General features: G+C 38.7%; 1 protein-coding gene across 1 annotated transcript in view; it reads left to right on the top strand.

Moving 5' to 3' along the window:
- Nucleotides 1-12,014, top strand: part of ADAMTSL3 (ADAMTS like 3) — a 366,545-nt gene that overhangs the window by 154,961 nt on the left and 199,570 nt on the right. Inside the window, exon 7 of the mRNA XM_067698448.1 lies at nt 7,171-7,297. Within this exon, the coding sequence (XP_067554549.1) occupies nt 7,171-7,297 (127 nt within the window). The remainder of the gene's footprint in view (nt 1-7,170; nt 7,298-12,014) is intronic.

A 12,014-nucleotide genomic window follows, 5' to 3' on the forward strand; every position in this document is an offset into this window, starting at 1 on the left:
AAATAAAAGGAATGGAAATTGGAAAAGAAGAAGTAAAACAGTCACTGTTTGCAGATGACATGATATTATACATAGAAAATCCTAAAGTTTCCACCAGAAAACTACTAGAACTAATCAATGAATTTGGTAAAGTTGCGGGATACAAAATTAATGCACAGAAATCTCTTGCATTCCTAAACACTAGTGATGAAAAATATGCAAGAGAAATTAAGGAAACAATCCCATTTGCCATTGCAATAAAAGAATAAAATACCTAGAAATAAACCTACCTAAGAAGGCAAAAGACCTGTACTCAGAAAACTATAAGACACTGATGAAAGAAATCAAAGTTGACACAAACAGATGGAAAGATATACCATGTTCTTGGATTGGAAGAATCAATATTGTGAAAATGAGTATACTGCCCAAAGCAATGTACAGGTTCAATCCCTGTCAAATTACCAATGGCACTTTTCACAGAACTAGAACAAAAAATCTTAAAATTTGTATGGAGACACAGAAGATCCCGAACAGCCAAAGCAGTCTTGAGGAAAAAAAAAAAAAAAAACGGAGCTGGGAGAATCAGGCTCCCTGACTTCAGACTATACTACAAAGCTACAGTAATCAAGACAGTATGGTACTGGTACAAAAACAGAAAGATAGATCAATGGAACAGGATAGAAAGCCCAGAGATAAACCCACCCACATACGGTCAACTAATCTATGACAAAGGAGGCAAGAATGTACAATGCAGAAAAGACAGTCTGTTCAATAAGTGGTGATGAGTAAATTGGACAGCTACATGTAAAAGAATGAAATTAGAATTCTCCCTAACACCATACACAAAAATAAACTCAAAATGGATTAAAGGCCTAAATGTAAGACTGGACACTATAAAACTTAGAAGAAAACATTGGAAGAACACTCTATGACATAAATCACAGCAAGATCTTTTTTGGTCCACCTCCTAGAGTAATGGAAATAAAAACAAAAATAAATAAATGGGACCTAATGAAACTTCAAAGCTTTTGTACAGCAAAGGAAACCATAAAAAAGATGAAAAGACAACCCTCAGACTGGGAGAAAATATTTGCAAACAAAGCAACTGACAAAGGATTAATCTCCAAAATATACAAACAGCTTATGCAGCTCATATCAGAAAAACAAACAACCCAATCAAAAAATGGGCGGAAGACCTCAATAGATATTTCTCCAAAGAAGACATACAGATGGCCAAGAGGCACCTGAAAAGATGCTCAACATCACTAATTATTAGAGAAATGCAAATCAAAACTACAGTGAAGTATCACCTCACCCCAGTCAGAAAGGCCATCATCAAATAATCTACAAACAATAAATGCTGGAGAGGGTGTGGAGAAAAGGGAACTCTCTTGCACTGTTGGTGGGAATGTAAATTGATACAGCCACTATGGAGAACAGTATGGAGGTTCCTTAAAAAACTAAAAGTAGAATTATCATATGACCCAGCAATCCCACTACTGGGCAAATACCCAGAGAAAACCATAATTCAAAAAGGCACGTGCTCCCCAATGTTCATTGCAGCACTATTTACAATAGCCAGGTCATGGAAGCAACCTAAAGGCCCACTGACAGCCGAATGATGTGGTACATATATACAATGTGGTACATATATACAATGGAATATTATGCACCCATAAACAGGAACAAAATTGGGTCATTTGTAGAGACGTGGATGGACCTAGAGACTGTCATACAGAGTGAAGTAAGTCAGAAAGAGAAAAACAAATATCGTATATTAAGGCATATATGTGGAATCTAGAAAAATGGTACAGATGAACCTGTTTGCAAGGCAGAAACAGAGACACAGATATAGAGAACAAATATATGGACACCAAGGGGGGAAATGGGGGTGGGATGAATTGGGAGTTTGGGATTGACATATATACACTAATATGTATAAAATAAATAACTAATGAGAATGAGCTGTATAGCACAGGGAACTCTACTTCACTTCGCTGTATAGTAGAAACTAACCCAACATTGTAAAGCAACTACACCCCAACTGAAAAAAAATAATGTATTGAGCAAACAAAAAAAAAAAAAAAAAGAAAGAGTTGATTTTGCTATTAAGGACGAATGTAAATAGATGGTTTTATAGTGTTTTTTTAATTTATAAGGCAGCATGAAAATAAGTACAACTAGTTTATGTGATACATTTAAAAAACATTAACGTTCATTAAAAAAAACCAAATTGGTTCTTTCATGAACAACATTTCAGGAGCCCAGCAGAACCGCTGTCACCAGGAGCCCTGTAGGCTACACTGGTTCTCTTTCCCTGGTTTCTCCTTGTGGGCACTGACCAGAGCTCCCTCTTATTTGTCTGAAGTGCATAGTTTGCTCCAGTAGTTTCCAGGGTTTGAAGGGGATTGCAGGATAAAGTTGGTTTTCAGTGCCGAATTAGTTCCTTTAAAATATGTGCTTCCTATCATGTTTCTGTTGAGTCTCATGAGTAAGTGGATTCTTTGGGCAGTCATAGGTGATACCTCTCTGAAAGCTGAGTGATCTTCTGGCAAAGGCTCTTCAGGTCAAAAGAATTGCATGTCCTTCTTCAAAAGTGACTCAGACGCTTCTAAGTTGAATTCAGTATCTTTCCTTCCACAGGACAATGTTCACGTAAATTCCCTTTCCCATACAATGTGGCTGTGGCTGTCCACAGCCATTAGGATGGGAGAAAGTAAACTGTGTGATTCTCTCTGATTGCCTTAGGATCAGTGAACTGAGCCCTGATGTTCACTTGACAGAGACTACAAATCATCTTTGCAAGTGTGTTTACAGTTTGCTCATTTACATGACCCTGTCACCGTGCTCCTGGGAAGAACCTACTGTGAGTCTGAGCACAGCAGACAGCATGAGACAACTATACACACTGAATGAAATTTGCTTCTGCTTTGGAGGTCTGATTTTTATCAGAAACAGGACCTGGTTGGAACCAGATCTGCAGAACAAGTCTGATTTATCATTCACATTTATTGAATTCCTTGACAACTGTGTAAATGAAGAAATCACTTTGTATTTCTAGTAAAAAGAATAGCATCTAACACTTACTGGGTGCTTACAAGGTGTCAGGCATTGTCTAAGCACTTTACTGTGTTAGCTCATCGTACACTATGAAGCTGGGATAGTCATTATCCCCACTCTGTCTATAAGGAAACTGGAATTTGAAGAGGCTAAGTCATTTGCCCGGACGGCACAGCTAGAAAATGGTAGAGCTGGAATTTGAACCCAGGAAACCGAATTCCAAAATGTTTTCTTAGCCATGGCGCTATACTGATGATATTTGTACATTTTGTATTGCTACAAATATAGCCAAATTTTCTAACTGGAAGTAAGATGTGATTCTAGTAGACAGCAGTCAGCACGATAGGTGAGTGATGCTTAGACAGTTTAGTATAGAGGCTGAAACTCAAATATCTACCCTCCACTCTGGAAGAAAACTGCTCAAGTCTAGTCATAGTGAGTGATGAGGGCTGTCATGAGCTGGAGAATACATATCTGCTCATTAATATGCTCAAGGGGGCAACCGTGTATAAACATGTCAGAGTTTTCATTTGTCAACAGGAGCCAGAAATCTGGATTTTAATGTGAAATGGCCAGTTTCAAGCAACCCTTTGATGTTAATGGCCCTGCTCTATCCATTAATAGTTAAATAGTACTCTAGTATAATACAGGCTAGGTTTTTCCTTCAGTAACCAACAACCCCTAAAGCTCTGTGGCTTCAAACAATTAAAGGTGACTTTTAGCTCACGCTCCTTGGCCAACGTGGGTCAGCAGGAGTCTTTGCTCTTGAACGTCTCAGAGACCCAGACTGAGGGAGGCTTTATTGGAACACGTTTTGCATAATAACTACAGCAGTGAGAAGGGGAATGTGTGACTCACACACTGACCCTTGAAGCTTCTTACAGAAGTGACACAGACACTTAGACTCATATTTCATTGGCTAAAGGCAGTCAATGACTACACTTAATTTCTAAGGGGGTGGGGAAGTGCAGTCCTCCATGGGCTGGAGAAGCTAAATATTTATGAATATTCCTAATGATTACCATAGCTCCATATCCTCTGATTTTTCAGGCAGGAATGTTAGAATTTTTTGTAAGGTAGAATCCAGTTTTCAGAGATCTCAAGCAGAAGTTGACTCAAAAAATTCTTTGCTTCTTGAAGGATTATATTTGACTGAGCTGGAAAATTCATGTTTTGCTTCATACGGAGTAACGACCCTTATTTAAACACTGACTTCTATGAGCTGATTAAGAAATCATATGCCAGTACTATGAAATAATCCTTAGCTGAAGTGATGATTTATATATGTGTATTTATTCCCCAGAGCACTGCTCATATATCTTAAATATTTGTTTATATTATCCCCTATCTTGTATAACTTGTCTCATTAACTACACCGTAGAATATAAATCTTGTCTTACTAATTTATACTCTGTAGTGCCTGGCTCTATAGAAATTGGTTGTATATGGATGTTAATAAATTTTATTGCTATGTTTATCGATTAGTGGTTTTTAAATCATTACAACTAGAGATCTTGACTTCAGGAAAAGCCACAGAAGTTGAAAATACTTGAGGCAATTCTTAGAAAGTTGCTCAGTGTTCATTAGGATGTGAAGTGAGAGTGAAAATTCGGTAGTCCCTCAAATTCAAGGGCAGTTCTGGCTTATACCCTATGAATCACAAGGCAACGAGACCTCCTTTTCAGATATTATTTTTCTGTGATGTTTTCACATGCTTATTTTTGGCTGTAATGTTTGGATGAACTCTAGCTTTAAAAATTATGAAATAAATGTCAGTGCTCAGGGGGGTATTCGATTGCCCAGGGTCTTGCAAGGCTCTAAACACTCTTCAAAACAAACCCATCCTAGCTCCTAAACCCACACCCTTCCTGGATGGACCAGATAAAGGGTGATTCTCATTCTTATGAAATGCAAAGTGCTCAGGGACACAGATGTGTGAGGACAGAGCTTGGCCGAGGAACAGTGTTTCTATAATTTGATGGTAGAATTACTACCCTTTGAGAAAGTTGCATGAACACAAGTTACTCACTGATTGAATCTCAACCACGCAAGTGTGTTTCCAAAATCAATCACTCTTAAGTTATTCCACATGTACTTGTAAATGTTAACATAATGGCCTATGTACCTGGGTTCATTGTTGTCCATCTGCTGATACTAAAGGTGAGGAAGGTATAGCATAGTGTTAGGATTCTGCTGTCAGATGAACTGGGTTTTAAAACAGGTTTTAAAACAATACACTCGCTGTGTAACGTAGGAAAGTCATATAACCTCAGTGACCCTCAGATGCCTTATTTGTAAAATAGAGATAGAAGGTATCAGGAGGTTGCTATGAAGATTAAATGAAATAATGTGTATAACATACTTGGCATAATGCCAGGTACGTGGTAAGCATTCAATAAAAATCAGCTATTATTATTAATATTTTACTATTATCTTTATAAAAATCATATAATCAGGATGAAAGGGTCTCAAAGGATTCAGCTGCTCATCAAATAATTTAATCCCCTCTCCAATTTTCCTGCCAAAAAGTCTCCTACCTAGCCCATGGTTGAATATTTATTGTTGGATAACTCTGCCTTTAAAAACTTTCTCATATTGAACTAAATTATCCCTAAACCTGTAGCTTTCACCGTTTGAAAATACACAGAACAAATGTAAACCCTTTCTTCATGACAGCCCTTTGTGAATTTGAAAATATCTCTAATCATAGGCTTTTCCTTAAACTTCCTTGGAACTTTTCCTACCTCGCCCTGAAACTTTCATTTGATCTTTTTCCTTCCCTTCAGCACCAGCATTTTGGAAAGAATAGTCTATAGATGTGGTTCCAACTTCGTCCTGTTTTATATTCTCTTCAACACCTTGGATACAAAATCTGATCCAGCAGTTCTCCAAACCAAAGCATAGGGGCTCAACCCAGCAGTCAAAACAAAATGAAAAACAGAGAGAGATTAAAGGGGCTCTCTTTTGATGAGCCCTTTGAGTATTCTAATCACTGTACTAAGAGTTTCACATATATTTTCTCATTTCATTCTTAGTAGACCCTACGTGGAGTATGTATTATTGTCCCTATTTTACTCTTGAGGAAAATGAGTCTCCTAGAGTTTCAGTTGTTCAACACCCTGCAGCTTGAAAGGGGCGGTAGGACAGGGCAGGTTTTGTAAGTGGGCTGTTTGCCTCTGAGGTCTCTGCACTTACACACCAGGCATATAAATACAAATAAAGTTGAACGTGTATGCAGAGGTAGAGATAAACTAGCTCATCAGTTAATATTATTGGGCGCACATCATGTAAAGGACATATTTGTAAAATAAAAAGAAATATAAGACATAGCCCTTTTTCTCATACAAGGAAGCTCACAGTCTAGCAAATACACACAACTCACAAAAGCAGTAATTCACAAGAGACTGAAGGATATCAGTATAAGCATATTCTATGAGATAGCGCTCTCATTAATTCCTTCCTTACATTTTAAAAATTGTTTATAAAAGATTTTATAAAGATTGTATATATACACACACATATATATATATAATGGCATACAGGTAGAGATAGGTATAGGTATAGATAATGATAAACAGAAGGAAAGCAAAGATACAAATACAGAATATAGAGAGATATGGATATATCGTCAGTATTAAGATACAGGTATAGATTGAGATTAAAAACAGAAAAAAAAAATTAAAATAAAACTATGGACCAGAAGGATATACATCAACTTCAGAATAGTGGTCATTTGGGGGAAGAAATGAGAGAATAGGACTAGGGTAGGGATAGAAAGAGAGGGAAGAGGTGGTGAAAGAGGAGAGAGGAAATATCTGTAATGTTCCATTCATTTTATGTACATAAAATATCTGAATAAAATTATAAATAAAACAGTAAGAGTGGGAGTGTCAAGGGACAGTCTCAAGTCTTTTTTAATTCTTTGGCCTTTGGAGAAGAATCATATAAATGACAGGGTACTGTCAAGCTTTATATATTATTATATCTTTTAAAAAGTATATCCTCATAAAAGAGAGCCAACTCATACATTTAAGAAGGATAACACCATAAATACGGTTTCTGACATACAGAAGGTCTCACATCCCCGTATCTCTACCCGCTCCTGACCGCCGTGCTTCTGTCTGTCTGCAGGCAGTGGGCTGCGACCGACAACTGGGGAGCAACGCCAAGGAAGACAACTGTGGCGTCTGTGCTGGTGACGGCGCCACCTGCAGGCTGGTGCGGGGACAATCAAAGTCACAGGTTTCTCCTGAAAAAAGTAGGTTTTAAACCCGATACGATGTTACCATAAAACATGTGCTTTAGACCGTCTGATACTAGAATAACATTTTCCCAACGCTAAGCTTTTTCGTTGGAAAGAACTTTTGACCCGTGTTCTAAAAGACAAATTTCTTCCAAAAAGGGTAGTATATCAAATTTTTATTCCCATTACCTCTTTTTTTAAGATTTTTTTTGATATGGACCATTTTTAAAGTCTTCATTGACTTTGTTACAGTATTGCTTCTGTTTTATGTTTTGGTCTTTTGGCCAGGAGGCATGTGAGATCCTAGCTCCCTCACCAGGGATCGAACCCACACCTCCTGCATTGGAAGGCGAAGTCTTAAGTACTGGACTGCCAGGGAAGTCCCTATTCCAGTTACCTCTTCTAAGACTACCTGTTTCTTTGAATATATGCCAATACAGAGTATAACTATTTTTTTTTAATTTGCTGATTTTTTAAGGTAAACTATGAGTCATTATTTTTTTTTGCCCCCTTCTGATTGCTAACAAGGTAGAAAATACCGTCATGCATGTTTTGCCCATTTATACTTCTTCAGGTTTCAATTAGCTGCTGAAGTCATTTACTCTTTTTCCTATTTGGATGGTGATCTTTTCCTCACTTGTATCATGCATATATACTATTTGTTTGTCTGTTGTACCTATTTCTAATGTTCTCTGTTTGTCATTTGACTTTCAATATTGTTTGTGTTTGTAGAATCAGTAGTTTCTAAGTTCTACATATTCAGACTTTTCCATCTTTTAAGTTCAATAATATCTGCTTTAAATTTTTTTAAAAAAATTTGGGCGTCAGTCAACTTTTTCTGTAAAGGGTCAGAGAGTAAATATTTTAGGGCTTTTCAGCCCATATGGTTTCTGTCTCAACGACTCAACACTGTGCTGTTGCCAGGCAAAAGCAGCCACAGACAACCCGTGAACCAGTGGGCACAGCTGTGTTCCAATAAAACTTTATTTACAAAAACTAGCCTGCAGGCTGAATTTGACCCTCAGGTTGTAGTTTGCTGACCCTTGCCTTAAAGGGAAAAAATTATACATGTGCGCCTTCTGCCAGTGCTTTTTTGTGTGTGTTCCTACTTTTAGTTTTTTATAAATTTATAAATTTATTTATTTATTTTTGGCTGTGTTGGGTCTTTGTTGCTGCGCACGGGCTTTCTCTAGTTGTGGTGAGCGGGGGCTACTCTTCGTTGTGGTGCGCGGGCTTTTCATTATGGTGGCTTCTCTTGTTGAGGAGCACGGACTCTAGGTGCATGGGCTTCAGTAGTTGTGGCTCGCGGATTCTAAAGCGCGGGCTCAGTAGTTGTGGTGCACGGGCTTAGTTGCTCCGCTGCGCGTGGGTTCTTCCCAGACCAGGGATCTGACCCGTGTCCCCTGCATTGGTAGGTGGATTCTTAACCACTGCGCCACAAGGGAAGTCCCTGTGTGTTCCTACTTTAAACTCTTTTATTTCTTCGTGTTTATTTGGATGTAACTTATGAAATAGGGATTTTACTTATTCTTCCAAAATGGGGAGAACCTTACAGGAGGGGTGGAAGGTGGGGAGGATTTTCCAGGCAGAGGAAGCACAAAGTTCATGGTGTGACCCTAGAGGGAAGCCTGGACTTTGTTGAGGAACTACTAGGATTGCACCTTGGTTAGGGTGGGGGAATGAGACAGCAGACAACCATAAAGGCCTTCATCATTGTGCTTCACATTTCAGGTTAAATGGAGTCATTGAAGCCATTTAGGCAGTGGAGTGGCATGGTTAGATTTGTGTTTTAATGAAATAATTCTGGCTGCATGTGGAGGTGAGCCAGGAAGCAAGGAGGCTAAGCAGGATGCCGTTTTTAAATATTCCAGGGCGTTTGAAATAATGAGACCTTGGTCGGGAGTCGTGTGGTGGGAGAGGCAGAGGAAGAAACAGATGGGAGAGAGATTTAAGAGAGTCAGTGGAGTTCGATAATTCTTTGAACGAAGACTAAGAGAGAAAAGAGAGGTAGGGTGTTGCAGATTTTCCAGCTTGAGCAGCTGGGTGGATTTATTTGCTGTTCATCAGGGTAAGGAATGCATGGAGAGGAGATGCATATCAAAGATAATGTTCATATACACATGTTCCCATTTCTCTTCCCTCCTACGTCTCCCTCCCTCCCGCCCTCCATATCCCACCCCTCTAGGCAGAACATGTGTATATGTATAACTGATTCACTTTGTTATAAAGCAGAAACGAACACACCATTGTAAAGCAATTATACTCTAGTAAAGATGTTAAAAAAAAAAAAGACAAACGTTCACCTCCTTGGGTTTTTCTTCTTTCCCGAAATTTGGCCCCTTAAGTATTCAGTGCCTTGATACCTATCTGATACCTTCAAACAGATGTTGATTGTCTTTGGAGTGGAAGAGTTGATCTGAAACATGATAGTCCGTTGTTGCTAGTGGCAAAATCCCCATCTTGGTGGTCTTTAGCTATAAATTAGCTGAGTCCCTCCAAAGAGAGTATATAGAATCTATCAGGAAGTCATGACAATTTAGCCAGGGAAAACGTTTAAGGGAATTCAAGTGAAAAGATAATGAAAAGAGTAGGTAAACTCAGAACTTAGCCAAAGCAGTATGGAAGCTGAAGGAATAAGTAATTCCAAAAAGGAGGTAATAGTCGGCCATGTTAAATGCTGTTTTGAGGTGAGCTGGAATTAAGGTCCAAAAATTTCTCTTTGGCAATTTGAAGCCAAATTTGTGACCTTAGCAAGAGTGGTTTCAACGAACTTCTGGCTGAAACCAAAGCCTGAATGCAGTGGGTTTAGGAGTGAACAGAAGGTGAGAGAATGTATCAAGGGAAGGATTTTCCCAGGAATAAGGGAGGGGTACACACCCACACCATGTCAAGAACTGGATAACTACAGGCACCCTTGAGAAATTAACTGTGTTCCAATACAGTGTTTTGTCTTTTCTTTAAAAACTCTGTTCATTAGGAGGTAGAGTTAGCTGCTTAAGAGTGAGGGCTCTAAAACAGATTCACAAATGGGAAAAATAATTATGCTCAGCTCTTAGGGTCATTGTGGGGATCAAATTGGACTATATATGAAAAAGTGTCTGACACATAGTTAAGACTGACTGAAGGATAAAGATGAGGCAGATGACCCTACTCTCAGCCATCCTTTTCTTCATTGGAAGCTATGATCTCTACATCACTTCCTTCTTCTTTAGGATAAAACATTGGCAAAGGGATTAACAGTAGAAAAAACAAAATTTTAAGTACAACAAAATATCTGTGCAAGCTTTGGGAATAGTTGTAGCAGGAGGGTGCTTAGTGACTTGAGAAACAGGTTTAGTATTCTTTCATTGCAAAAAATACTATCATATAAATTGTCTGCTGCAGACAATAAGCACGAGTGGGTGTTTTGTGAGCTAATACTATGGTGCCAAGGAATTATGAAAAGATTTCAGGCTCCCTAAAATATAAATAAAAAATAAATAAAAAATATAAAAAATAAATTAAAAAAATAAAACAAATTCACAGATGTAGAAAACAAACCTGTGGTTACCAAAGGGGGGGGACAAATTAGGAGTTTGGGGTTAACAGATACAAACTACTATATATAAAATAGATAAGCAACAAGGATATACTGTATAGCACAGGGAATTATACCCAATATCTTGTAATAACCTGTAATGGAATATAATCTGCAAAAATACTGAATTAAGATGCTGTATACCTGAAAGTAACACAGTATTGTAAATCAACTATATTTCAATAAAAAAAGAAAAGAGTGAGGGCTATCAGGGACTCGAGCGTGCTCCCATCAAGGAAAGGCGGATAAGGAACTCATCAAAGACAGTAAGGAGGGGAATTCCCAGCGAGACTCCGTGCTCTCGCTGCTGGGGCCCGGGTTCAGTCCCTGGCCGGTGAACTAAGATCCCACAAGCCACGCAACGCAGCCAAAAAAAAAAAAAAAAGACAGTAATGAAGTAGAGGAGTAGCTGCAAGGGGGCCTAGGTGAGATTGGAAACCATGAGATCCATGGGCTTCCTGAAGGAGCTGGCTTTGAGTGGTGGGTACCAGTGAGAGATGCATTCTATGGGAATTCACAGAAGACCCAACTTATAGATACAGGAGTTTACATATCTCTTCTAACAAGAAGTCTGGAGCTGGCAGTCAAGTTTGGGGAAGCTGTTTTTACTATGTTTTTGAGGAACCAGGCTCCTGTCTCTCCTTCACCAGCTTAGAGTATGGCTTTCATCTGGGGTTGCTAAGTCACTATTTAATACTCAGACAACACATCCACACAGCAGATGATAAAGAAGAAGATGGCGCAAAAGGCATTCTTTTAATACTGTGCCCTTTAGTCAGGAAGGGAAGTCTTCCCCAGGGAGTTTTGCCTTGCTGACCAGAACTGTGGCATATGACACACTGGCTTCTAAGGAGCTGGGAAACCAAGGATATCACATTCCATCCATTCTGTCATTAGTAATATTGATCTAATGCTTTATAATTCCCAACATTCTCTTCAGGCATATCATTTAATTCCACCAGCCCCCTTACATTGTGGTTTTGACATTGTCCGACCCATTTTACAGGTGAGAAAACTAAGGAATAGGGAAGTTAAGGAATATGGTTAAGAAATCGGAGTCTGGGGCCAGACTGCCTGGGTTTAAATCCTGGGCCTGTTGTTTACTAGCTCTGTAAACAGAGCAAGTTTTTGAACTTTTCTGTGTATCTTGACTTT

This window comes from Pseudorca crassidens, chromosome 1 (genome assembly GCF_039906515.1).
Source record: "Pseudorca crassidens isolate mPseCra1 chromosome 1, mPseCra1.hap1, whole genome shotgun sequence".
NCBI classification, from domain to species: Eukaryota; Metazoa; Chordata; class Mammalia; order Artiodactyla; family Delphinidae; genus Pseudorca; species Pseudorca crassidens.